The 26,160-nt window shown below is 59.8% G+C and overlaps 9 protein-coding genes across 9 annotated transcripts; 6 read left to right on the top strand and 3 right to left on the bottom strand.

Moving 5' to 3' along the window:
* Positions 1-660: 660 nt before the first annotated feature.
* HRG_00720 (cleft lip and palate transmembrane protein 1 (CLPTM1) domain-containing protein) lies at positions 661-2,785 on the top strand (the record flags this gene model as incomplete). Its single annotated transcript, XM_044859191.1, has 3 exons — positions 661-729; positions 783-1,563; positions 1,629-2,785. The coding sequence occupies 3 exons, from the start codon at positions 661-663 to the stop codon at positions 2,783-2,785; spliced, it is 2,007 nt and encodes a 668-aa protein (XP_044725591.1).
* Positions 2,786-3,772: 987 nt separating this feature from the next.
* Positions 3,773-4,872, top strand: HRG_00719 (uncharacterized protein; the record flags this gene model as incomplete). The annotated part of the gene is made up of 2 exons (XM_044859190.1): positions 3,773-3,992; positions 4,079-4,872. The coding sequence occupies 2 exons, from the start codon at positions 3,773-3,775 to the stop codon at positions 4,870-4,872; spliced, it is 1,014 nt and encodes a 337-aa protein (XP_044725590.1).
* Positions 4,873-5,219: 347 nt separating this feature from the next.
* HRG_00718 (regulated-SNARE-like domain-containing protein) lies at positions 5,220-6,055 on the bottom strand (the record flags this gene model as incomplete). The annotated part of the gene is made up of 3 exons (XM_044859189.1): positions 5,220-5,801; positions 5,890-5,924; positions 6,022-6,055. 3 exons carry the CDS (start codon positions 6,053-6,055, stop codon positions 5,220-5,222), a joined length of 651 nt encoding a protein of 216 aa, XP_044725589.1.
* Positions 6,056-6,769: 714 nt separating this feature from the next.
* On the bottom strand, positions 6,770-7,921 carry HRG_00717 (elongator subunit iki1 domain-containing protein; the record flags this gene model as incomplete). Its single annotated transcript, XM_044859188.1, has 3 exons — positions 6,770-7,467; positions 7,531-7,690; positions 7,766-7,921. The coding sequence occupies 3 exons, from the start codon at positions 7,919-7,921 to the stop codon at positions 6,770-6,772; spliced, it is 1,014 nt and encodes a 337-aa protein (XP_044725588.1).
* A 480-nt stretch (positions 7,922-8,401) lies between these two features.
* HRG_00716 (asx-like domain-containing protein) lies at positions 8,402-8,912 on the bottom strand (the record flags this gene model as incomplete). Its single annotated transcript, XM_044859187.1, has 2 exons — positions 8,402-8,737; positions 8,793-8,912. 2 exons carry the CDS (start codon positions 8,910-8,912, stop codon positions 8,402-8,404), a joined length of 456 nt encoding a protein of 151 aa, XP_044725587.1.
* Positions 8,913-12,095: 3,183 nt separating this feature from the next.
* Positions 12,096-14,276, top strand: HRG_00715 (sugar transporter domain-containing protein; the record flags this gene model as incomplete). Its single annotated transcript, XM_044859186.1, has 11 exons — positions 12,096-12,603; positions 12,654-12,699; positions 12,762-12,842; positions 12,909-12,944; positions 13,003-13,068; positions 13,122-13,320; positions 13,379-13,615; positions 13,677-13,726; positions 13,790-13,920; positions 13,980-14,020; positions 14,079-14,276. The coding sequence occupies 11 exons, from the start codon at positions 12,096-12,098 to the stop codon at positions 14,274-14,276; spliced, it is 1,593 nt and encodes a 530-aa protein (XP_044725586.1).
* A 2,085-nt stretch (positions 14,277-16,361) lies between these two features.
* Positions 16,362-17,918, top strand: HRG_00714 (short chain dehydrogenase domain-containing protein; the record flags this gene model as incomplete). Its single annotated transcript, XM_044859185.1, has 4 exons — positions 16,362-16,494; positions 16,747-17,067; positions 17,116-17,396; positions 17,454-17,918. 4 exons carry the CDS (start codon positions 16,362-16,364, stop codon positions 17,916-17,918), a joined length of 1,200 nt encoding a protein of 399 aa, XP_044725585.1.
* Positions 17,919-18,532: 614 nt separating this feature from the next.
* On the top strand, positions 18,533-22,877 carry HRG_00713 (transport protein; the record flags this gene model as incomplete). The annotated part of the gene is made up of 3 exons (XM_044859184.1): positions 18,533-18,698; positions 18,760-22,774; positions 22,817-22,877. The coding sequence occupies 3 exons, from the start codon at positions 18,533-18,535 to the stop codon at positions 22,875-22,877; spliced, it is 4,242 nt and encodes a 1,413-aa protein (XP_044725584.1).
* A 622-nt stretch (positions 22,878-23,499) lies between these two features.
* Positions 23,500-26,151, top strand: HRG_00712 (chorismate binding enzyme domain-containing protein; the record flags this gene model as incomplete). Its single annotated transcript, XM_044859183.1, has 2 exons — positions 23,500-24,043; positions 24,104-26,151. The coding sequence occupies 2 exons, from the start codon at positions 23,500-23,502 to the stop codon at positions 26,149-26,151; spliced, it is 2,592 nt and encodes an 863-aa protein (XP_044725583.1).
* Positions 26,152-26,160: the final 9 nt, after the last annotated feature.

Here is a 26,160-nt window from a genome sequence, read left to right as displayed (position 1 = left end):
GCCGGACTCGATCACAAGATGCCAAAGGCCTCAGAAGGATAAGGGCTATTCACCAACATAGATGTTCTCAATGAAGCGTTCTCGCTGGAATCATCACCGGCGTTTCCCCGGAAACATACTCAAAAAAACCGTAGGGTCCAAAGCAGTTTCAGCTCGCTCAATGACACTCCAATATCCGCAAGAGAGTCTAATCTCGAGGCAAGCGAAAATGGCGCACATCTCAATGATCTCATACTCTCTCCCGGGCGTCGCCTGTCGCCGAGATTCGCGAGCCGAGTGCTGCCTTGTAGTCTCAGCCCTTCATCCAAGCTCAAGGCACCGATGCGAAACGCCGACGGGATCATTCCTGAACAGATTCATCCACCCATGGATCAAGGCCCAACATTGAAGTTGCAGGACGTGAGGTTGCTGGTGCCAGTTGGTAGACTTGCCGGGATTACGATGTTCCGAGCGAGTCCTTCCTCCAAGTAAATCCGTTCCGGGCTTCGTGGATTCTGCAAGGGGGTCCAGAATCTACAGTACCGATACTTTGTACTTTGTATACGTACCTTACTTCGTGTTTGCACGATTGACGATTGTGCATTGCTCCAGCAAAAGCCACGACGTCCGCCGGCGACGTGACGAGCAAGCACTTCTTCAGGGCCTCTCCCACTCGTCGCGATGCCTTCGTCGTCCGGCGCCATCGTCGCGGGCCAGCCCCAGCAGCAACCGCAGGGGCGGCAAACATCTGTAAGTCGAGCCTCGTCGAGCCCCGTCTGCGGCTTGTCTAACCGCCGTCGCAGGGCTTCAGCATGACCAAGCTGGCTCTCGGCGCCGCCGTCTACTTTGGCATCAACTATGGCCTCTCTTACATGTCGCAAAAGGACCAGAAGGGAACCGTCGTCACCAATCCCGATACCGGCGAGAAAGTCACCGTCGCCGCCAACATGGAAGGCATCCCGCCCTACCAGCTGCGCCCCAAGATGCTCAACGAGGGCGCCCAACGCCGGCCGATCCCCAAGAAGATTGCGCCCATCTGGGCCCAGGATAGCCACGTCGACATCGTCGTCACCCTCTCGCCGTCCTTCAACCCGATCCCCATCTCGCAGACCCCGGCCGAATATGTCGTGCTGCAGGAAAAGGACTTTCACATGGACAACAAGTCGGACACCCGCTCCATCGACACCACCTTTACCGTCCCCAAGGCCGTCCAGAATAATGGCACGCTATGGGGGCACTTCTACATTGGGCTCGCCGGGAGCGTCGTGGATCCCAAGGAGCCGGGCTTCGACCCTGCCACAGCCTATCACTTTACCTACCCTCTTACCCAGTATCTCGCCAAGAAAAAGGTCGCCAAGACACGGAACCTGCTCGAGGGTCGTCCGGACCCTGCGACAGAAGAGCCGGAGGGGCCAGCGTCTGCCGGCCCCATCATCACCAGCCACTACCATCCTAATGCCAGCTTCGCCTTTGTTCCGGCCACGGGCGTCAAGGACCTGTCCCAACTGCACCCGGCCATCAAGCAGTTCCTGCGCCTCGAGGCCACGGGCGCCCGAGACGGCACCGGTGAAAACGGCTGGTACTGTACGTATCATCTGGCTCTCGTTCCATCTTGCTGCGTCTATGCTGACCTAGAGGCCTCTTCGCAGATCCCCTTTTGTTTGTCAACACCTTCTGGCAGTTGACAAGCCACATGACTGTCCTCAACGACACGGTCAAAGAACTTCCCCTGCATATTGACCTCAAGAACATAGCCTTTTGGCAGTTCCAGATGCTGGCCTCCATCGAGTCCAATTCCAAGGAAAACGCCCGCCAAGCGGCATTCGGGGCCTCGCTGCCCGGCGGCGGCGACGGCACAGAGATTGAAATGGTCAAGGAGATTTTCATTGATACCAACCCCATTCTGCTCGGCATCACGGCCGTTGTGACGGTGGCGCATCTCATCCTCGAGACTCTAGCCTTTGGCTCCGACATTGCTCACTACCGCAAGAAGAAGGACAACATTGGCATCTCGGTGCGGTCGATCCTGGCCAACGTCTTGATGCAGACCATCATCTTCCTGTACCTGCTGGACAACTCGCAAAACACGAGCTGGATGATCCTGGGCACGCAGATCGTGGGTATTGTCATCGAGTTCTGGAAAATCACGACCGTGGTCAACGTCAGGGTGCGGCCGGCGACGGCCGGGTCGCTACTCCCGTACCGGATCGTCTTCGAAGACAAGCACCAGCTGACGGAGACGGAGGAGAAGACCAAGGAGTACGACGAGATTGCCTTCCGCTACATGTACGTGGGCGCGGTGCCGTTGCTGATTGGCTACGGAATCTACTCGCTCTTCTACGAGACGCACAAGTCGTGGTACTCGTTCATCATCACGACGCTCGTGGGGTCGGTGTACACGTACGGCTTCCTCATGATGGTGCCGTCGCTATACATCAACTACCGGCTCAAGAGCGTGGCGCACATGCCGGCCAAGGCCATGATGTACAAGTTCCTTAACACCTTCATCGACGACCTGTTTGCCTTTACCGTCAAGATGCCCATCCTGCACCGGCTGGCGACGCTCCGTGACGACGTCATCTTCTTTGTCTATCTGTACCAGCGGTGGGCGTACAGGATCGACCACACACGCGTCAACGAGTTTGGCCAGGGCGGCGAGGAGGACAAGGGGGTCGGTGCCGCGGGTGCGCTCAAGGCCAAGGAGGAGGAAAAGGCAGAGGCAAAGAAGCCAGCGGCCGAGGCGGCCAACGAGGCGGAAGGCAAGGCGACGGGGCGCGATGCCGGGCAGGCAAGCAAGCGAAGGTGAGGCAGCGGGCTGCCTGAGCGAGTGTACAAGAAGCCTGCAGTGTCAATGCCTGTCGTTTGCATCCGCACCTGTACTAGATGGATGTGTGCATAACCAGAACGCCTTGTGCACGATGTATAAGGCAGCCAGGCTTGCATGCTCCGGCCGAGGGAGACGGGCGACGGAATGCGGGCCGCCCAACAGGGTGAGACCGCGTCACCAACCACTCAGATGACTCTTGGGTGCCTAATATGACATGCATGGACATGCCTCGGGCAATTCACCGCAGGAAGAACCCTACGTTGCCGTCCCAGAGGGATTTACATGGGTAGAGAGGAGGCTGGGCGATGACCCCAGGGACGGTTGGGTCGAGCCTTGATGGAGAACTCGACGTCGACGACGTCTGGTACGGGCCCGAGAAACCAAGATGAAAGGAGCCGCATGCAATATGCACAGTAGGCCCAACAACTGTCGTTATGAGCAAACGTGGCGGAGACCCAAAACTGATGAGAGCTGCGCTACGGATCCCGAGGTCGCGACTGTGCTGGTACTTTGTACACAGTGTCATTACCAAGTACCTACCTTAGCCTCAAGAACGGGGCTCGGCTACCCACTTGCCTCCACTGCCTCCCCCCAAGTTCGCAATCAAATAGTTAAGTTACATCAAAGTACCCAATCTGCCTTGACACTCACAAGAGAGAGAGCCCGTCGACGACGGAAATCTCTCCGCCGCCGCTCAGCCTCAGCCTTATTGTCGTCGTCCCTTTACGTCCCTCATGTGCACCCAAGGGGTGCTCCTCAAGCGCCGTCGCCGGTGCTCCCTCTCCTCTGCCCCTCCGCCATCATCAACATCACCAGCATCGTCGCCAATCACCACCACCGCCTCGTCTTCTCTGGCGGCGTGCGTGCCTCGCCGGCCTTTGCAGGCTCCGCCGAGCCGCTGTCGCTGCCATCACCCGCCCGCCGCCGCCGCCAACACCGTTGTGCTCCCCATCGCTGGCGGCCGCAATGAGCGGCTTCGACTCCGTGGGGACGCTGCTGGCCGATATCGCAAACCTCATTTCCGAAGGCCGCCGTATCCTCGGTTTGGCCGACAAGCGCCACTGGGGCCTTGACGAGCACGAGCAGCTGCGCGCCCTCGACGAGGCCCTCGACGAGGCCAGGAAGGACTTTCAAGAGCTCTCGCCGCTCGTTCACGGATCGTCTTACTACGAGCACGACCGCAAACGTACGTCCTTCGCCGGGGGGCTTCTTGGATTGGTCCATACGCGTCTCCGCTGGGTTGTGCAGACATGCTGACATTGTGGGGCGCAGACGAATCCATCGAGGAGCTGAGGGCGCTGCGCGCCCGGTTCCATAATCATACCCTCACCCTCAAGGACTGGGCTCGATCAGGCGGGCCCATCAACCCTGTTTGGACCCGCGAAACGCATACGCTGCAAAAGGACCTGCATCGCGCCCAGTGTCGCGCCGCCCAGCGCATCTTCACGTCCGACCAGGAGTCGTCGCAGCGGTGCCTCGGCGCCTTCCTCGTCCGCCGCATCCAGCGCCGCGAGCCCACAAGGCGCAATGGCGTCGCGGCCGACGATGGCCTTTGGAGGAGACTGTTGGAGGAGCTGCGGACGTGCGCCGCCATCGGGGGCTTTGAGCGCTTCGGCGAGCAGGACATTGCCTTTATATGCGACTTTTGCGACGGGCACATCGTCTGGGAGGACCTCGAGGACGTGCCCATGCCCCGACCCGCCCACCCAGGAGCGACCAACTCCCCGAGCGCAACAGCGACGGCGGCGTATCCCTGTTGGCAAGCACCAGGAACCACCGCGTCCGGGGCGCTGGAGAAACAGGTCGTGTCGGCGCCCGTTGCCATCGCCAACCACATGGCCCCGCTGCACGGCGACTGGCAGGCAAGGCTGCTCTGTCCCTTTTGCGAGGAAGAAGCCCAGTTGCCACAGGACGAGGACGACGACGAGGACGTGTACCGCCCCGCAAACGAGTGCGACGACCTGGCCGCTCTCCAGGAGCACCTCGAGTGGCAGCATACGGCCGCCACGTTGCCCGCCACGCTGCCCGTGTCCCTGCCATCCTCGAATAGTTGCCAGATCATGTAAAGCGCCATTAATATTACCAGCACAAGACGAGCAGAGATGAGAGGAGAGAAACGCCACATGACAGAGCGGCTTAACTAGCTACATTTTTGATCCAGCGACACTGGAGTTTGGGAGTCATGGAGAAGGCTGTGCAGACGTCGGGAGGGCAAATCGCAGTGCGCTACCGCCTAGCTGGGGAAAACCATATACAATGTAACGAAGCTTGACGACGACGCATCATAGGTGCGAGTACTGGGAAAAGATTACGAGTCGACGAGCACCAAACATGGTCGCATAGTTTTACATAGAGTATTGCAAGAAAACGATCATACGCCTCGCCCGCGCCTCGCCGTGCCCACGTCCCCCGGTCAGAAAAAGCGCATGTAGATGAAGAGCAAGACGAAGAGACCGAGTCCGGCAAAGGGCCCGTACTGCTTGAGCAGCAGCTCCCAGTTGATGCGGACGGCGGCGCGACGGTACTTTTTGCTGTCGTCGCGCAGGCGGCTGCTAATCTCGCCCATGCGCTCGAGGCTGTCGCCGCGGTAGAGCAGGTCCTCGATGTTCTTGGTCATGACCTTTGTGACGTCGCGCAGCTCGTCGTTGAGCTTGTCGAGGTTCTGGGCGGCGCGGGCGTCGGCGTAGGGGGTGCGCGTCTTGGCGATGAAGTTGTCAAAGTCCATGAAGGCGTAGGGCCGCAGGGACGGCGAGTGGACCTGGGCGGGCGGGTGCGTCGTGGAGAACTCGCGGGCGAGGTCGGCGAGATAGGTGAATGCGAGCTTGCGCGGGTAGGAACGCTCGCAGATGCAGAGGAAGATGACGTCGGCCTCGACGAGGTAGTGGATCGTGTAGGCGCCCGTCTCGATGGACGCCTGCGACTCCGAGTTGCGCGTGAGCTTGCGCAGGACTTGGCGGATCTGCTGCTTGACCTCCCTGAGGGCGGCGGCCTCGGACTAGACATGGACATGTGGTGAGCGCGCGCGCGAGAGAGAGAGCCATGCGGTGGTTGGGCGGGGGTAGGGGGGAAATGTGAGGACGGACCTGTTCATCGTCGACCGAGGCGCAGAGCATGAGGCCTAGTGGTCCAAGTCAGCAAAAGTGAAAGGGAATCGCCGTCACGTTCCAACTGGGGAAGAAAGGGTTGAAGTGCCCAGGCAAAGGGACGTCCCGCACCATCTAGCCTGGATATTTGCGTCGAAAGAATCATGCTGGGCAATATGTCGTTGTCCGATGCCAGCGGGGGACGAGTCTTGCAAGAGACGACGCAGCCCGAGATGCTGCGCGCCGTCGGGCTTTTTCCGACTACGTGTCCAAGCAGCAAGCAGACGACGGAGTCTTTGCCGAGGGCAGCCGCCTAAGCGCCCGGTGCGTGAGGGCGTGTAGCAGACCCCCTTTGCCCTCTCGCTCGATGGTGCGACGGGAAGACGGGTTTGCAGGGCCGCAATTGGAACGGGGAAACGGAATCGGGGCGGTTGAAGTTGAGGTGGCGTAGTTTGGGGACTCGAGATGCGTCTTGGTGGGGGAGGATTGATGGATGTCTCTGTTATTAGGGAGGTGGTGGCGGCTGTTGCGCTACAGACCGGTACGTATTTCCCACCGTGTAAGGGAATGCGACTACTCTCATTGGCGGGCGGCTTCGAATTACGGGCGGCTTCATCAAGTGCATCTTTACAGTCATTCCATGGCTCTGTTTGCTGCTCAACGGCTTCGTGTAAGCCGGAGTGCCTGTCATGAAGAGCAGGCTCCAGACCACAGGGCAAAAATCCCCGAGTCCAAAGGCGTCTGTCTGTGGCCTTCCGTCGCGGCGTGTATCGGGTGCATGCCGGATTTGGGGGTCGGGGTTAGAATATCAAAGTGCCCATGGCTTCTTGTCCCGGCAAAGACAAGTTGACGACTCACCGCCAAGCCGGCCCCAACATGCTCATATCTCGTCTTCTTCGTCGTCAAAGTCGTCCTCGCGTCCCATGTCGTACAAGATCCTTCCGCCCTCGCCCGCGCCAATGTCCGTCTGTGCGTCAAAGTACGGCAGCACGATGCCCTCCCTGTCCTTGCGCTGCTTCTCCGTTAGGCCCAGGTCAAAGGTGCTCTCGGGCCCTTCCTCTCCCTCGTCGCCGTCCGCCCCGCCGCCGCCCGTCGACGCCGCGAACATGGCGTGGTCCGTCAGGAGGGAGACACGGCCTGGCCCGGTCGAGCTGCTCCCGGGAGTGAGAATGAACTTTTCCGACACGGTGCGCCCGCTCCGTCTCCGCAGCTCCATGTCGATGACGAGCCCTCTCCCTCCCTCGCTCTCAACGCTGCCTCGGAGGCCGATGATGACGCCCTCGCGCTCCTCCTTGAGCCCCCATTCGGGTTCCTGCAGGGCTCGATTGCGGGCCCGCTGCCGCTCGACCTCCTGCTGCAAGCTGGACAGCCGCAGGATTGCCGTGGCAAGGTGGCAGAGTATAGTCAGCGGCGCGGGCTCGTACTCGTTGGAGGCCTTGGGCAGGATGACGGGCACGTCGGCGTGGTAGACGGCCACGATAGACACGGCCGGGGTGAGGATGCTCGAGAGAAAGGCTGCCAGGAACCCGGCGTCGGCAGTCGCCATGCTGTTGAGCGAGTCGACGACGACGACGGCTCCTGCGGTGTGTGTGAGCTCTCATGCGTGTGGGTGCGGTGCCAGGCGCATCGTGCAGGGCTCACTCTCTGCGGGTTTCGGCTTGCCATGCGCGGCGGGATAGTGAGCCATGAGTTCCTGTCTGACCGCCTTGAGGTCCCGCCCGGCCGCCCTGACAAGGACGTGGACACCACGGGGCTTCTTGACTGTCGTAAGGGAGACGAGGATGACCTTGGTCTTGGAGATCTGTGCAAAGACACATTAGCTTCCCAGCCCCGGCCATTCACCTCCCGACCATGATCCATGGCTCTTGGGCCGTACCTTTGCGCGTGTATACAGCTCGAGGAGCAGCGGGCGAGCCGTCTGCTCGAGGGTGTCGAGGACGAGCGTCAGCGGACTGGCGGCGTCGCGCAGGTTGAGCATCTTTTGGAGCAGCAGGAGGCTGTGAGAGCGGGCGTGCGAGCCGGCGGACGCCATGGCGTCGCAGGTGGTCTCTTGTATAGCCTGCGATGCCTCGATGCTCCCTCTCAGTGCGTCTGATTTAATCCATTCGTCTCAAGCTTGACAGCTGCGGTTTTCCTGGTCAATGAAGGAAGATGGCGGGTAAATAACTTGGCCCCGCCACTCACCGTGCATCGTGCACTGTGCCGTGAGCCCTGCTTCAGGTGCCGGGAGTGAGCTCAATCTGGCCATTTTTGAACTGAGTCGCAAAATGCAACTACTTCTCGCCTTGAAAGATTGCCATTGCAAGAGCGGCAGGCCATGATAACAATGCAGATTATGACGCAGCCATGAGCTGACCCGGGTGATGAGCACCACCCAATCCAGGCAACAGATTCACTGAATACCCAAAACAAGGCTCGGAACCGACGCTGCCTCCATCTGCTCCAACAGACCGCGAGGCGAAAAGAACAAGGAGGTGAAAAGGCAAAGGGCCGGAAACGTCTTACGCTCCTTTCAAATCCCTGGCGAGGCCTCGGCCCCTCGCTCGACGCCCCAGTCTTGCGCAAACTTGGCGTCGAGAAAGTCGTCAAAGTCGCCCGCCTTTCTCCTCTCATGCGCCGTCCACGCGTCCCAGAGCCAGCCCTCGTCGTGCCGGCCCTCGGCCATGTTCTCTGTGTAGGCCGCGCAGTCGTTGCGAACGCTGTCGTCGCTCATGAGGGAGGCAAAGTTGGGTCGGGCCGAGGCCGAGTCGGCATCAATCATGTGTTGCTTGTCCGGGAAGAGCGCGAGAATCTCGTCTCGGTCCCTGTCGTCGAGGACACTCCATGTCAAGGGGTTCGATAAGATAGCCTGGCGCGAGGTTAGTCGACGGCTCATCATGTCGCTAAAAAGCATCTCGACTCACCCTGAGGTCGGCCTCGGCCAGGGGCGATTTGCTGCTGGTCAGAAGCTTCCTTGAACCCCCCCTCGACTTTCTGGGGCCGGCCTTTTTCTTCGACGCGCGCGAAGCCAGGGGTTTCGACATGATGACCAAGGCAGGCGTGACAATGAGTGCAGCTGCAATATATCCTAAGTGGCGACAGCCAGAAAAAAGGGGGGTGACAACGGGCGCAGGGAGGCGCAGAGAGAACAAAGAGGCCAAGCAGACGAAGGAGATCCTGTGCCTTCTGAAACCTTTCTGGTATTCCTGAACCACGGCTCCAGGTGATTGAGGTTCTCGTGGCGGGTTGCAGGAAACAAGACGGCGTTTCCTTGCGTCAAGACAAGGCCGGGCAAATTTATATTCGCCAGCAAGTGGAAAGGGCGCCGCGGTCCAGAGGAGGTCCGAGTCTTGTTCACATGGCGAATGAATGCCTGTCTTTTGAGCGACAATTTGCTGGCCTCTCGGGCGGCAAACGCTGCTGGCTGGGCGGTATAATGGGCGCAATAGCAATAGCAGGTGGAAGTGCCGACGGGTCGGTCGCTGCGCAAACGGCGGACTAAGTGGCTAAGGTCAGGTGCTGTTAGCGGATCGCTCCAGTGTCTTACTTTCAGGCTACCTACCGGGCTTCCCCCTTAGAGGAAAAAACCCCCAGCCCCCTATAATAAATCAACGTCAACGGTATACTATTGTTGTTATTCAATTACCCTAGTCAGCCGATCGGCTCTAGTTTCTCAACCTTTGTCTATGTAGATAACGTCACGGGAATAACCCTTTCTCAGCGGCGGAGGAAAGCCCGTAAGCTGCTATTTCGTTATCTTCGGACCGCGGTCGGACCGTGCGCGCTGCGGTCGATCGATAAGAATCTGGTGCTTCCTGCATGCAAGTTGTATGCCAACGAAGAAGAAGGCGGGGCAAGAGATTATTTCCAGCCATTTTCACGACAGTCACTTCCTATGCTCCCTCAAGTTCGCGCCTTCAAGAAGCTTGAGGCCCGTTTTAAATGACCAAGGCATGTTAGTACTTAAAGCGGGGGGCTGTAATGCCTAAAGGGGAAAGGCCTGGAACTTGGACGATACTTGATCATCGATGCCGCCCAGCTGCCAATTAAACTTGTTAGTTTACAACAGCACACTGCCGGGCGGGCAATCAATCTTTAAGCGCCGTAGCAGAGTCTACATAGGTATGTGATTCTATTTTACTGGGAAGCCAGAGGTCCTTGAAGTGCGCCTCTAGTAAACCCACTGCATTGTGCTGTCATGCTTGTACTCGTGAGCTCTACCAACGAAGCGGCCCAAAAAGGTCTTCACCCAAATCAGATGTTCCTATAGACGTCCAGTTTCCTGTTTAGGCGGTCATTATGAGCAAATTTACAGAGCTTCGAGAGAAGCAAAACGAGGTTAAAAACATAGTCGGTCGGTCAGAAACTAATAGTGTTGCAAGAGCATATATCATCGAGACATGGCTGAGATATCGCATAGTGCAGGTGCCATGAAAGACTGATAAGCAAGCAGCTAATTAATTACACCTGCAACAACTTTGGAAAAGACGCGCAAGCCCCACTAACCATCGCAGCCTTTTGTCAGGCAACCATCTGCTCGGCCACCTGGCTTAACGCTATACTCCTTTCCTTAAATCTATTCAACCGAGTAGGAGCAACTACTTAGAGTTGGATGTTCTACTAGACAAGCATTTTAGCAATGCCGCGACTTATGTATGAACCGATTCAGGGTAGCGACATTCACTCCTCACAACCACCATGTTCTGACCTCAGCTTTTACAGCGTCACTTGCCTATTACCAAGGTCATACAACAGGCCGATCGAGTCCTATACGATGTGGGCTTGCTCGATCAAGCCAGTGCACCGATCGAGCTGCAGGAAGTCGGTGCCGCCATAAGTGACGTTGGCGCCTTCTTTCGGTGTCCCATCCTCATGCGTCAGACCAATTCAGGTAAGCATGGCTCGCGCGATAGGTGCAACACCAGGTGCGCAAGCCCGACCAAAGCAAAGACAGAAGCCACTCATCCTACGTCGGTTTCTGGAAATCAGCTCCAACGACGCCGTTGAGCTTCCAGCGCAGGGCCAGGTCGCGTCCCTCACCCACCCACTTCACAAGTTCAAAGTCGTACACATGCCAGCCCGCGCGGGCCGCCTGCATGAGCGCGATGGCTGCTTTGGACGTATCCACAGGATAAACCCCGCTCGCGATGTTGTTGACAAGGCGACCCGTGTGGACCCGGGCGCATGGCGCGAATGTTGAGTCTACCTGGGACGAGTCTCCATTCCAGAATCCGATAATATATAAGCGTATCAGTCAATGCGTCGAGGTGTGTGGTGTTAGGTAAAAAGAAAAGTTTAACAATAGAGATTCGCCGCGCGAAGGCCAGCCGATAGTTGCCAGAGCCGGGATCTGCGGCTTGCCTAATGCGGCACAGGCACCAAGATGGTGCGAAAGAGGGCTGAGGGCTGCAAAGGAGAGGCTCTCTGTGGGCCAATTGAAGAAGATTGCGTAGGTAAGTGTGTTCTCAGGTTCTGCCGTTTTCCCTGCTTGCGTGAGACTAAGGTAGCCCGTCAAGTGACCCTGCATGTGACCCTCACCGGTAGGTCTGGGTAGGTAGGTATCAACGCCGCAAGGAGAAGTTGTTACACAAACCAGCTGTCGAGCTTTCGGCCGACAAGTCCCTGCCGAACTTGGCCGTCGTCAGGTAAGGGTTCGGGCGAGCCGTCTGTGCCCCTATCGTGAATGTCATCCAAAGCCACGCCTTGAATCTAATGAGAGGAGCGTGGCCTGGCTGTTTTCTCCTCTTGCGCAGCCGAAGTTGGGCCTCGTGCTTGGTCTGTGGCACCATTTGCAAAAAGGACCGACGACAACGCACCTTTGATCCAGCCACAGAGGCTAGTCCGCTGCCCTGAAGTGCCTGGGCAGCGAGGCCAAGGCACGTCAGATTCGCCAATGTGCATTAGACGACGCCGCGCCAATGCACACTCGATTTCCGGGATGGCTTCGCTAGCAAATGACCGAGTGCCGCCGCTGTCGCATTGGTCCAGGGACACGATGAGATCTCCGCACCTTTTCCCGCTTACTCCCTACGGCTGTGGGGTGACAAGGGTGTGCTTGGCGTGTGATATTTGTAGCCGGCGCCACCTCAGTCGATCCGAGGTGCTTTCCCTCTCCCACCTTCTGCAGCTGTCCAGAGGCCGGGCAGAGCGCCCACCAGACTCGGCATATCCCCCGTCCGCCTTGAACGCCCGCGTCGAGTTGATACTCCTCCTAGCCCAAGGAGAGAATGGCTGTGCTGGTCAAGGTCTTGCGGTCCATCGTTCGCAACGATGCGATGCGCCACGACCCTGACGAGATATACGGCTGGAGGGTCTTTGCCCTGGTGTGCGCCTCCTGCTTTGGCGGCATGCTCTTCGGATGGGACACGGGAGCCATCGGCGGAGTCCTGGCCATGAAGCCCGCCCAGGAGAAATTCGGCACTCTGCACAAGTCCAAGGCGGCCAAGTCCAACCTGGACCAGAACATTGTCTCGACGCTCCAGGCCGGATGCTTTGCTGCCTGCCTTGTCACGTCCTGGCTGACAGACAAGTACGGTCGACGACGCTGTCTGATGGCCACCGGAGCGCTCACAACCGTTGGCGTCGTGATGCAGGCGGCATCGGCGGTTAACGGCACGCTGGCATTGATGTATGTCGGCAGGTTTGTCGCTGGCCTCGGCGTTGGAGCGGCCTCGACCTTGACCCCCGTCTATGTCTCCGAGTGCGCCCCGAGAGGCATCCGCGGTGGCCTGACCTGTAAGCCATGGTCGAAAATGGTCCAGTCCAGTCCTGACTCGGCTCGCCAGCATTCTATCAGCTCTTCATCGTCTTTGGCATCATGGTGGCGTTTTGGTACGCGCTTCAGGTCATGTCGATGAGCAGGCATCGATTCGCTGACGCTTGCCTCACCCAAGGGTCAACTACGGCTGCCTCTTGCACGTGCCCGCTCCTGCCGTCTATATCGTGCCCCTCTCTCTCCAGGCGCTCCCTGCCATGTGCGTTTAGGCCTCAGCCATGCCTTGTGTGCCCAGGAGTGAATCGGCACTGATGAGAATTCGCAGTTTCCTCATCTTAGGAATGTTTCTATCCCCTGAAAGGCATGTCCTCCATCCGCTCCTGTGTGCCCGAGCAGTCGCCTGCTAACCCGCCATCAAGCCCCCGATGGTGTGCCCGACAGGATGATTGGGAACAGACCACCAAGATCCTCGTCAACCTTAGAGGGTAGCCACAGCGAGGCCTGTCGTCAAAGGCAACCGTGCACTAACTGCCGACAGGCTCCCGGCCGACTCGGAATACGTCTCCAACGAAATCCAGGAAATGGCCGATCAGCTCGAGGCGGAGAGACGGTTGACGGGAGACGCGACGGCCATGACGCTCCTCAAGGAAATGGCACTGGTTCCGGGCAACCGCAACCGCGCCATCATCTCAGTCATTCTCATGATATGCCAGCAAATGACTGGCGTAAACTCCATCGTGAGAGCTTCCGTCGGGCTCCTCCGTGCTTGAGCACTGACCGCATGACCAACCACAGAACTACTACGCCCCGCAAATCTTCCAAAACCTGGGCATGAATGGAACCGACTCGTCGCTTTTTGCTACCGGAGTCTATGGCGTCGCCAAGACGGCAGCCTGTGCCATCTTCCTCGTCTTCGTTGCCGACTCATTGGGCCGGCGGTGGAGCTTGCTGTGGACAAGCGCAGCGCAGGCCATCGTTCTCTTCATAATTGGTATCTACGGCAGAGTACAGCCGCCGGTGACAGGGGAACCGGTGCGTCACGGCATCCATCATCCATGTTGAGGGCCCTTATGTTGATCAAGTACCGCAACAGGTGACGGCGTTTGGATATGTGGCCATCGCCTGCATATACCTGTGGGCGGCGTACGTGAAAACCCTCTTTGCCTCCCTTGTGAAGGAGTGGGATGGGGCTGATGAAAGGGACAGTGCTTTCCAGTTTGGATGGGGCCCGGCTTGCTGGATCCTCGTCAGCGAAATCCCGACTGCTAGACTGCGTGCGATGAACGTGGCACTTGCTGCGGCAGTCCAATGGCTCTTTAACTTTGTCATGGCTCGAAGTGAGTCACTTTGTTGGAGTCTGCAGTTTGCACGATATGAGTGCTAACACATTTCGCAGCTGTGCTGACCATGCAAAACACCATGGGCAAAGCGGGATATGTACGTGAAATTTGGTCTGTCGCAAAACTAGCGGATCCCCGCTGACAAGAACTGGCAGGGCATGTTCTTCATGTTTGGTTCGTTTGACGTACTCATGGGCATCTTCGTCTGGTTTTGCGTCCCTGAAACCAAAGGCATCAGCCTGGAAAAAATGGACGAGCTGTTTGGCTTGACGGAACCGCGAAAGCAAGTGGACAACGAACCAGAGTATGGGCAATCGACGAGCGTGCAGGTAGAGCGTTCCGGGAAGACTTGAGCTTGGCTGCTGGCTGCGGGGATGAGCTTGAACGCTGTCTGGGCGACGCGTGGACCGTGGTTTTGGATAATGACGAGTAGGCGAAAACACATGTCAAAGGGAGCACCAACCCGGGCTTCGGGTGAGAATAGTGACGGCCAAGCATGCAGATTGCGGTGGCGGCGGGGAGGGTAGGGCAGACATGCTTTGTGGCATGGCCATATGTGACCGATGCCGAGAGGAAGCCGACGGGTGAAGATGGGGAAGCGGTCCTGGGCAGGCTTGGATGTCATGCCACGATCACGAATGTGCGGCCAACACACATCAGCGACCCAGGGATTAAACGATATCACCAATTAAGCATGACCTCTTGCCGACTTCCAGAACCGGCCATGAGATGGGATTTCAGAATATGAGAGGGAGGGAGCGGAGGACGAACTGGCGGAAAGCATGCTGGGCGGGATTCTTGGGCAGTTGATGACATGACAGTTGGCCGCGGGGAGGAAGCTGAGGAGGCTCTACCGAATGGCAAGATGAATCATGATGTCTCTTGCGCAATTTCCGACGACGGCATTGAAACATTTCTTGCTTATCTCGGCAATCGAGGTTGAATCTTGCAGACGAAGCTGAGCAGACGCTACCACGAGTTGGCAGATGTGATTGCATAGATGGGGTGGGTACCGGATCCGTATTGAAGCTATAATCCGCGGCGCGGGGTCTGGGGTCCGCCATGTGGCTGGCCCAACGACAGACAGCCCCAGTGCTCCTGATGGATCGGATTGCGACTCGTACCGTAGGATTCAGGTCGTTGCCTGGCCCCGTGGGGCGTCGATGGTAGCTACGGTACAGGCTTGCGTGGCCGTGGCGGACATTAAATACACATCTCCAGCCATAGGATCAAGGCACCTTGGCTGGTACTAGTACGTAGCCATTTCGGTATCCCACCGAGGGTACAGTAGATTGGATGCCGAGGGTTGTCCATGTACTCGGTAGGTGCGGATAACGTAGATAGAGAGGGTATCCAAGCAGAAGCAACCAAGCCTGACTGATGCCTTAATTAATACCTGGGGAAGGCGTCCGTACAGTAGATGCAAGCTTAATACAACACCGGTATACCTACTTACGGTAATTACTTGGCCAACCGGCAAAACAGCCGACGCGCATGGCAGATACCTAACTTGGTGGATCTCGCATCGGTGCAGTTCGCTGCTCACGCATGCATGCGTGAGCCAAGAATCTGGGTTTCATGCAGCCCAAGCGCCGAAGTCGTCTGCTGACAATTCGCCCCTCTTCCGAATAAGTCAGCCGGCCGGACGCGCCACCCGGGCCGGGTCCGCGAGCGGACGAGTCGGTGAAGTGCTGGAGAGCGATGGAGCATTGATGACGGTGGGGGCTGGAGCTGGCCCGCAAATGGGAGTTCGAAGGCGGGGGGGCGCTCTCCGGGGTTCGTGGGGGACAACAGCCAGAGGCAGGGATAGCTCAATGTGGACGGCCGGCATTATCGTCAATGCAAACCTATCACCTAACGAGACACACACAGTCGTCAAGGTGCCGCACGACACTGTCCTCATTGCATTGAAGAGGCCTTGGACAGCTGACCCTATTGGAAGCACTCATCACGCAAGCTCCACGCCAACAGGCCCGGGGGAGGGGAGAAGCCCGGGGCCGCCCTGGCTCATGGACGGTCGGCATTTGGGGTTGATTGTCGCGAGGACGTTGCCGGACCACAGGCATCCCCCGGCACTTGTTAAGAAATCCGTGCACCTGGCAACAGGACCTGGTAACAGGGCGAGAAGAGGAGACAAGGCTCGGTTGGGCAGGAGCAGGTATTCTGACGGGTTCCTTGCTTCCATTGCTTGGGACGAGCAAGTGTAATACCTACGTATAAGTCGGCCAAGCTGTCTCCCGACGCGGACCTTCACTCCGCCTCTCTCTCTCCTCTGCCAATTGTAAGCGCCTTCCTCCAAACAAGCGCTTTCATGCGTACTCGCATCGCAGTCCAGCTCATTGTACAGTCCCTTTCTCCCTTTCTCTTCTTCATGGACGACGACGCTGTCGGGTACACGAGGTACCTCGCATGCTACTCTCCAGAACCACCCGCACTGCATGGCGTCGCGCAGCAGCAAAACCAGAACGGTCGCTGCTGGCGCTGGCGCTGACCCGCCGACCTCGGCTGGGCAAAGCAGCGGCAGCAGCACCACTACCCGCCACCACCACTCGGGGCCGGCCCCCTCATTCCGTACGTCCGTCCGTCGTCTTTCTGTCTTTGCAGCGTCATATTCGACCGGCAAAGCCGTTGCAGCGTCTTTCTTCCGGCGACGGCCAAGGCTGCTACAAGCTTTGCAGCTGCATGCCGGCTGACTGCCATTGCATTCTTGCATTCGAACCTTCTTCCCCTTCTCCCCTCGCCTGCTTGGAGACAATGCCCCCGTGCAGGGTGGCGGCGTCGTCACCATGGCCGACGCTGACAGCTCCTCGCCGCAACCAAAAGCCACCCACAACTCGCCGCGCACCTGGCTCCTCACGGCTGCGCTGTCGCCGCTCGCCGTGCGCCTGATCCGCTGTCTGCTCTCCCACGGCGACTATGTCGTCGCCTGCCTGCCACCCCACGAAATCGAGCACGACGAGCGCAGTGCCGAGTTTCGCGACCTCATCGACGAGTGCAAGAGCGCGCGCAAGGACCGCGACGGCTGGAAGGACCGCATCCGCGGCATCCGCTGCGATGGCCATATGAGCTCGTGCGGCGCCGCCGTCGCCGAGGCGGTCCAGGTCTTTGGCAGGATCGACATTTTGCTGTGCTGCCGATCAGAAGGTATTGCCCATGGCTTCCTCGTCCTGTGTCGCTGACTGACGGCGCCAGCGGTTGTCGGGACCGTCGAGGAGCTCTCCACCACGCCAGCCACCCAGAACCTTGTCCGAGACCAGTTCGAATCCATCTTCTTCACCCAAGTCAACTTCATCAAGGCCGCCCTCCCCACCCTGCGCTCCCAACACACCGGCCACATCATCATCCTGTCCAGCATCGGCGGCCACATAGGCACCCCCGGCATGTCCATGTACACGGCCGCCACCTGGGCCCTCGAGGGCTTCTGCGACTCGCTCGCCTACGAGATTGCGCCCTTCAACATAAAGGTCACAATTGTCCAGCCAAACAAAGAGATTCAGTCCCTCACCAACCGCCTCATCTTCGCGCCCCAGATCCCCGCCTACGCCGACATCTTCAACAACGCGCCCAACATCCGCGACATGCTCATCAGCGTCCTCAACACCGACCCCGACACGGCCATCCCCGAGACCACGGATTCGGACGCCATGCCCTCGACGCCCGCCAGCACCTCGCTTGAGCCAGAAATGGGGCACGGCGACGTCTTTTATCGATACCCAAGGCTGCCCCCCGGCGCGGCAGACAAGCTGGTCATGGAGACGGTCCACGCGCTGACGGCCATCGGAGGACACGAAAATCCCCCGTCGAGGCACATTGTCGGCGCAGAGGGGGCCATTGCCGTCCAGGAAAAGCTCAAGACGGTGACGGAGGAGATGGAGGACTTTGTGGATGCGAGCCTGGCCGTCGACATATTCGACAGCGTGCTCGAGGAAGAGGCGAGGGCCAACCAGGAACAGGAGCAGTCACTTGTGCTTGAGCCGTCGCCTTCCACAGGCTGAGAAGCGGCCAAGGGATACGTGCGCCCATGCGCTCACGAGAGTGTCGAGTTTACGCCATCTATGCCATATTCAGGGTAAACGGGCTGCTAGATTCATGTTTGAACGTGTTTATACCCTCATGTCAATTGAACGCTGGAGGCTGGCGGGTCTTTCTTCACTCGACGTAGTCTTGTACAGGTATGCAGTTCTCATAGCAGTGGCGCTTGTGTCGAGAAATGACGCTGGTCCGTGGGCATTTCAATTGATGAATTCAGCCGTTGCGATAGCTTGTGCCAGGACCTCCGTGGCCCCTCGGCTCGGCACGTAAAAACATGCTGCCGAGGAGCTCGAGGCCCCACCCGCTGTACTCTCCAGCCTCCAGCCTCCAGCCTCCAACCATCCATCAAGCTGTCAGGCTGTGGCTGCTGCATCTTGCTGAGACACAAAGCCCAGCAATAACACTGCAAGCTTCCCTTTCCCCAGTGGTCGAGCTCCAACAGCAGCCCGGAAGCGAGCATGCGCCATCATCACTTCCCGCGGACAAAGTAATCAGCCAAGGAGAGGCCGACCGATGGACATGCCCTGAGCAAACTGTCGACGCGCTGGACAAAGATGAGAATACAGCAACCGCTAGGATGAGCCTGGATCCTTTGCTGCCCATCGCTCCCGCGAGGGTGAAGGCTCTACTTCTGCCACTCGGCAAGCTGAGAGCCGACAAGTTTGCCTCGTTTGCCGACAGGCTGCGTGCCGAGCATGTCGTCCAACTGCGAGACATCAGCCCCGATGGCCGTCCCAACAGAAGTGAGAGACCGCTTGGCCTCAGTCCACGCTACCAGTTGTCAAGCTGACCTTTATGCAACAGACATGTTCTCTCCATTGGCATACCCAGACGGTGCGATGCTGTACGACCTCATCACCCACGTGCCTCCGCCGTCCCACCTCTCCCTCTCGCCCTTCGACTTATACCGGGAGCCCCTGGCCGTCATCGCCGTGGCAGACGGCACCGAGCTCCAGGATGCTTCCTTTAGCAAGAGACACTCTGCGAGCGGGGCGGCCACGACGATCACGGAGAAGAACATCAGGGCCCTGTATCAGGAGCTCGAAGATGTGCGCGATGTCTACCCCAAAGCCTTGGTCCACCAGGCCATCGTCTTCGACTACGTCCCTCCAACAAACACTGGCATACCGATGCCCGAGGGCATCATAGATGTTCCGCCCGTCGAGGACTGCAAACGAACTACAATGAAGACCGTCATGTGCAACATCTCGTCGATGCTGCTGGCCGAAATGACGACGCTGGCGAGATCCTTCGAGGCCATGACCCTCATCGAGTCTCCCGGCCATCCTGGAAACTCAGTCTATGCCAACGGCAGGGCTTTCGGGGCAGGCGGCGCGCTTGAAAACGGGATTTCGAGGCGCAACTCTCAGTTCTCCCTCCCGCACCACAGTTCGCGCCCGAGCTCCGCTGCCGGCTTGGACAACACTCGCCATAGCCGGTTATCGATGCCGCCTATGGCGTCCCGTCCCCCACTCAGCTCAAGCAGCTCGATGCCGGCACGGCCCTCGACGCCAGTCAAGAGCAGTCTGTCAAACATTGCCATGAGCCCCGACGACGGGCACAGCGTCTCCGGCAGCGTTCACTCCAGTCCCGAGCACAAGAGCGTCAGGTCAGACGCCGACAAGTCTCGCGACCGCGTAACTGTCCAGGGCTTCGGACCGGGAGGCGCCAACGACCGCTGGCGGCTCAAAGGCAAAGGACGGACCTCGGTCGTCATTGGCTCCATGTATCTCCAGGCTGGCCGGTGGAGCGACTCACTCAAAGAACTGGCCGAGGCCGCCGCCACTGCGCGATCGGTCAACGACCACATCTGGCATGGCAAGGCTCTGGAGCTCATCCTCGTGAACCTCTTTCTTCTGGCCTGGTCCAAGCTGGAATTTCAGGTCCCGGCGATACTCATGCCTTCTCGGGAGCGATCCGCCAGCCTGCCGGCGCTCAAATCAGATCCGGAGGTTGCTGATTCGACCGAGCCCAAGTATCGTCGAGATCTCCAAAATATAATACCCGAGCTCCTGGAGAGAATTGTCGGTCTATACTCGAGAATCTCGGCCGAACACCTACCGCCGCTTCCACTGTCAGAAGCGACCATTCGATTCTCCAAGATCCTCACGGCGATGCATCTTTGCGGAGGACGGCTGGATCAGCGGGCGCTGGACATCATCGTCTGCAGCACACACACCCCTGAACGCCTGACGACGTCACCTCGGTTAAATATCTCTCCCCCGAGGCAGCACATTGTCAACTTTTTGTTCAGGGCCTTCCCCTCATCCGCCGCGGAACTGCTGACTCCTGCTGATCGCGCGTCGGTCTTGAGCGGCATGGCGTCTGTGCTGGGTTCGCTAGGCTATCATCGAAAGAAGGCCATGGTTATTCGAGAGCTAGTATCCGTCCTCATCGGGGGCCTTGTGGAAGCGCGAACGCGGGGGGCGGCGGAAGCGGGCGTCCACCCTGCTGCAGGGCTGGTATCACTGGCACCAGGCGGCGATGGGAACAGTGGCGGCGTGGCGCTGGATCTCGGGGAGGGGGATATTGAACATGGGCTCGAGGCATTTCTAGAGCTATTGTGCAAGTCGTACGGCATCGTCGGCTTCGAGACGCACGAGAAGAAGGACGGAGTTTCACCCGGGACTCTTGATGACTCTGACGAGGCGGCCGTTGCTAGGATACTTGACCAATCGTCGACGAGATTCTTCGGCTTCACCAGCATCAAACTCAATATTCTGCGGGCCTGCATCAACTTTTCCGAGGCACTGCCGGACTTCAACGGAGTGCTCAAGTTTTCCAGCGACCTGCTGCGCACCGGAGGGTCGGGAATAGCACCGGGCCCGCGACGGGAGGATGCCGCGCCGATGATCCACCGAGACGAGCAGGTCCGCTTGACGACCAACGTTTCCCGGACGGCGAGCCTGGCCCAGAGGATAGGCATGGGTCACCTGACGGCGGAGTATTGGGATGAGTTCCTCGTTAGGAGCGTCGTGCTGGAGCCTCTCCCAAATACACGAACCCCGATACCCCACGCCCGCAGCGTCCTCCCCGGAGCCACGGCTGGCCGGGCTTCGCAGGACGTCAACCCGTTCATCTACAACCCGTTCCTGAAGGAACCTGATGAGGTGGCGGCGCAGAACCTGGTGGCTGGTGAGCTGGCCACCTTTCGGGTTACACTGCAGAATACGTACGACATTGAGGTGGAAATCGAGAGCATACGCCTGTGCACCGAGGGGGTGGATTTCGAAGCCTTGACGGAAAGCGCTTTCCTGGGTCCGTATCGAAGCCAAATAATACGACTCAAAGGGCGGCCGCGGGAGGCCGGGTCCATCACCGTCACGGGCGCGATGGTCAAGGTCCGTGGTTGCCGGGAAAGACGGTTCCCCATCTTCACGAAAGCTTGGACGCCGTCGATGCAAGACAAGATCAAGGCCAAAGGCATGATTGCTCTGGAAGACGGCGACAACACGACCAAGCCGACAGAGGAAGCCTTTGCGCCCAAGAGGCTGAGCCTGAACGTGATCCAGGCACAGCCGCTCGTGGTGGTCAAGTCGACGACTCTTCCGCAATCCTCAGTTATGATCTTGGAAGGAGAGAGGCAGGTGTTTTCGGTGACAATACAAAATACGTCGGCGACTCCGGTGGACTTTATTCTTTTCTCGTTCAAGGATTCGACGCAGGCCCCGTTGCAGGAAGCCCTCGGCAAGCGGGATGCCACGCCGGCAGAGCTGTACGAGTACGAGCTGATTCTCACCAGGAGACAAGCACTGCGACTTCCACGCAGCGATCAGGGCCGCAACATTGCGCCTGGCGGAGAGGCGACGTTTGAGTTTGAGATACTGGGCAAACCCGGTCTGACGCACGCGACGATCCAGGCCGACTACACGTATCTCGGGGTTCCCCGCGACGAGGTGACGGAGCAGTTTTACACTCGTCAAGTCTGCCTGGACCTTACGGTGACGGTCAACGCCAGCGTCGAGCTGACGCGGGTGGACGCACTGCCGATGCACGGCAAGATCCCGCAGCCCCTCTGGGAGAGACTGGGCGGGAGCACTCGAGGAAAGGAAGACGAATATTGTCTTGTATGCATGGACCTGCGCAACGCTTGGCCGAGCCACATGGCCGTCCGCCTAGAGGGCGAGGACGGTCTGGTGGTGGACGAGTACGTGCTTCCAGGCAAGACAAGCCGCGTTGCCATACCCGTCAGGAGGATCTACCTGGAAGAAGCACACGAGTCGATTCCGAGCTTGAACCCGTCCCGAAACAGGCAGTTCGTCGTGAGCACCAGTAAGATCTCGCCGGAAATGGAACGGGCCAATCGAGAGGCTTTCTGGTACCGGGAGAAGATTTTGGACAACGTCAAGGCAACGTGGCGGACGACGTCGGTGCCCAAGCGGAGTGGCGCGGTGGAGCTTCGCAACATCCGGCTCACGTCTCGAATGATTGAGGCGATCAAGGTGGACGAGGTGGACATTAACATAAGGGTAGAGGACCCGAGCGAGCCCGACGGTGGCGCTCGAAAGGTGGCTTACGTGGACGACTTCATGGCGTTGCGGGTGGACATCAGGAACAGGACGAGCAAGTCGATATTCCCCCTTGTCAGGCTGATCCCAGCCCTCTGCCACCGGCCGATGAACGTGGCGCTGGACCACACACGCAAGTTTGCGTGGAACGGGACGCTGCAGCAGCTGCTGCCCGAGCTACCGGGGAACAGCGCCACGAGCTTCAGCATGGGAGTGACGGCTCTGTGCAGGGGCGAGTTTGAGCTGACGGCCTCGGTGGAGGAGGTGCAGACATTCGCAGAGGGGTCCAAGGACGGGGCGGCGCGGCAGCGGTCAGACACTCAGCGGATGATGGATGCGGCGTTGGGGGTCAGGCAGCGGCGCATGTGGCACTCGAGGAGGCCGTGGACGCTGACGGTCAAGGATCGAGACTAGGCAGTGACGGTCTTGAATGGATGAGCCAATGGTGACGACGCTGACGACGCTGACGACGAGGAGGAACAGGCGGAGGAGGCGGCAGGTGAAGGCATGTCTCGAGGCAGAGGCCCTTGGATTCGGGCAATGCAAGCAATGTCTTGGTTGGCAAGGGGTCGATATATATGTGTACTGTACATACGGTGTAAGGGAGCATGAGCCACAATTGTCAAGAGGGTGGGTGCAGTGCATGCGGCCCTGCGAATTGTGTGTAATTAACCTGAGTAAACCGCAATTACCGGGGAATAAGCTTGTCGCGTCTCCAAGAGGGATAGTTAAGTTATAGCTCCAGGCTTGTGCGTGCCAGACTAACTTAGTCGTAACTTACCCTTACCTTAGGGGCGACGGTGCACGATGGGGCTTGCAAGGGGAGGCGCCGGCTGTTCGCGGCCCTGCATCCGCCACTGCCGTCTTTCCGCATTCCTCGCCTCTGGACGGTCTCCCCAGCTGGCGAGGGAAGAGAAAAGGGCAATTGGGGAAGCAGACTGCTTGTTGGCCCATTCCTTCATCAATTCCTTGCTTCCTTCACTTCCTTCCTTCCTTCACGCAGGCCGGCAGCCAGCTGTAGACGGCCAAGGAGCAGATGGCGGTGCATCGGACCAACGGCGCCGAGCCGCCTGTGCATCTGCAGGCAGAGCGGCGGATCCTCTTCCTCGACGCCTACGACTCCTTCACCAACAACGTCGTGTCGCTGCTCAAGGATGCGCTCGGCAGCCACGTCCAGGTGCACGTCCTGCACATGGACCTGCGCACCCTCGACTCGGACCCCAGCCCCGACTGGACGCCACGCGACCTGCTCGACCGCCTGCCGGGCTTCGACGCCGTCGTCTGCGGGCCCGGACCCGGCTCTGCCCTGCGCGATGCCGACGTCGGCGCCTTCAAGCTGCTCTGGAGCTTGCCGCCCGCCCGCGCCGTCCCGGTCCTGGGCATCTGCCTCGGCTTCCAGAGCCTGGTCGAGCACTTTGGCGGCGGCATACGCAGGCTGAGGAGGGGCCTGCACGGCATGGTGCGCGACATCGACCATGTGCGTGGGCCGCCCGCCGACATCTTTGACGGGGTTCCGCCCTTCAGGGCCACGCTCTACCATAGCCTCTGCGCAGACGTCGGCCAGGACGCCATACCCGATAGTGACTGGCATGCCGCTCGCTGGTCCTCTCCTGCCGTCGCCCCGGACCTCCTGCCTCTAGCATGGGCCCTTGAACGGAGCGACGACGAGGCCGAAAGCGACGAGCGCATCCTCATGGCCGTGCGGCACGCGAGCCGCCCGCTCTGGGGCGTCCAGTACCACCCCGAATCCGTCTGCACCGAGCCGGCAGCGCACCACGTCATCAGGAACTGGTTCCGCCAGGCCCTCAAGTGGAACGAGGCCGTCGACCGCCAAGTCGACTACTCGGTCGAATGCGTTGACAGCCTCGACCCCTCGAACCGCTCGCTCCCCGGCCTCAACGCGGGGGACCACCTCTCGGCCTACCGGTGGTGGAGGGACATGCAGTTGGGCCTGGCGAGGTCGGGCATCCGGCCCGGTTACGCGTGCAAGACGATGAAGCTGCCCGGCGGCGTCGACACTGCCGACGTCGCCGAGCTTCTCGGACTCGGCGCCTCGGACACAATCATATTGGACTCATCGAGCACCATCAACGGCGACCCGTTGGCAAGAAATTCCATTATTGCCCTCGACGTGGATCAAGCCCTCCGCATTGAGTACCGCGTCGGAGACGACTACATGACCCTGCGCGCGCCAGCGACCCTGGACCGAGGGCAGGAAGAGTGCCAGCGGATCCATCTGGGCGAGGACACGTTTGACCCCTGGAGCCCCTGGCACGTCCTTTCCGAGTTTTCGCGGTCGAGGACGACGCCCGAGGACGAGGCACAGCCGTGTGCCTTCAAAGGCGGCCTGATGGGCTTTGTCACCTACGAAATGGGTCTCAGCACCTTGAGCTCCGGACTCGTCTCCAAAGACCGCGGACACCGGCGACCCGACATTTGCATGGCCTGGATCTCCAAGAGCATCGTGCTCGATCACAAGGCCGGCGTAGCCTACGTCCAGGCCCTGACTACGGCCGACTCGGACGCTTCCTGGATCGACGGCGTGGCGGAGATTCTTCAAAACTCTTACATGTGGAGGCGTGGCGGATCTAGCAGCAGGAGCAGCAGCAGTGGCGGCAGCATCGCCATGCCGGTGCGGTCCAACGAAGCGTTGCTGGTTGACGTTCGAAAGAACAGTGGCCGCTTGCGCTTTGCCGTCCCCGACCCGGACGTGTACGAGCGGGACGTGAGCCGATGCCAGGACGCCATCAGGGACGGCGAGTCGTACGAGCTGTGTCTCACGGCCCAGACGACCATGACCCGGCTGCCGGGCAACGATGTCCCAGACTACCTGCGACTGCGGTCCGTCAACGGCGACATCGACGCCGCTCCGCCGTCTCAGCCCGGCACGCAAGCAGACTCGTCGCCGGAGGAAGCCTCGGGCCACGGGACGCCGTGGGATCTGTACCGCACGCTCCGGCGCAGACAGCCCGCGCCTTTTGGCTGCTTCATCCGCATGGGGGGCGCGACGCTCATCAGCAGCTCGCCGGAGCGCTTCCTCAAGCACGACGGGCAGGGGCTGTGCTCGATGCGGCCGATGAAGGGCACGGTGCGCAAGTCGGAGGCGGTATCGACGCTGGCCGAGGCGGAGAAGATCCTGCACGTGCCCAAGGAGGAGGCAGAGAACCTGATGATTGTCGACCTGGTGCGCCACGACCTGCACGGCGTGTGCGGAGCCGGCAGCGTCACGGTGCCGGACCTGCTGCGCGTCGAGGAATACGCCAGCGTCTTCCAGATGGTCACCGCCGTCGAGGGCCGGCTGCCGGCGGGGAAGATGGGGGCCGGCAGCGGCGAGCGGGACGGCCTCGCGCCCCTGACGGGCATGCACGTGCTGGCGTCTGCGCTGCCACCGGGCAGCATGACGGGGGCGCCCAAGAAGCGCAGCTGCGAGCTGCTGGCGGGGCTGGAGACGGCGGAGCGCGGCGTCTACTCGGGCGTCATCGGCTACCTCGACGCGCAGGGCCGCGGCGACTGGAGCGTCACGATCCGCACGCTGTTCCGGTGGGACGACGAGACGGGGCCCGGCGGCGAGGTCTGGCGTATCGGGGCCGGCGGCGCCGTGACGACGCTGAGCACGCCCGAGGGCGAGCGCGACGAGATGTTCACCAAGCTGTGTGGGCCGCTGGGCGTGCTGAGGGACGTGGCTTGAGGAGCGGCC

Source organism: Hirsutella rhossiliensis (assembly GCF_020360975.1).
Source record: "Hirsutella rhossiliensis strain HR02 chromosome Unknown scaffold00001, whole genome shotgun sequence".
Lineage (NCBI taxonomy): Eukaryota > Fungi > Ascomycota > Sordariomycetes > Hypocreales > Ophiocordycipitaceae > Hirsutella > Hirsutella rhossiliensis.
Note: the sequence above shows the minus strand (reverse complement) of the source record. Positions and strands in the feature narration are given on the sequence as shown.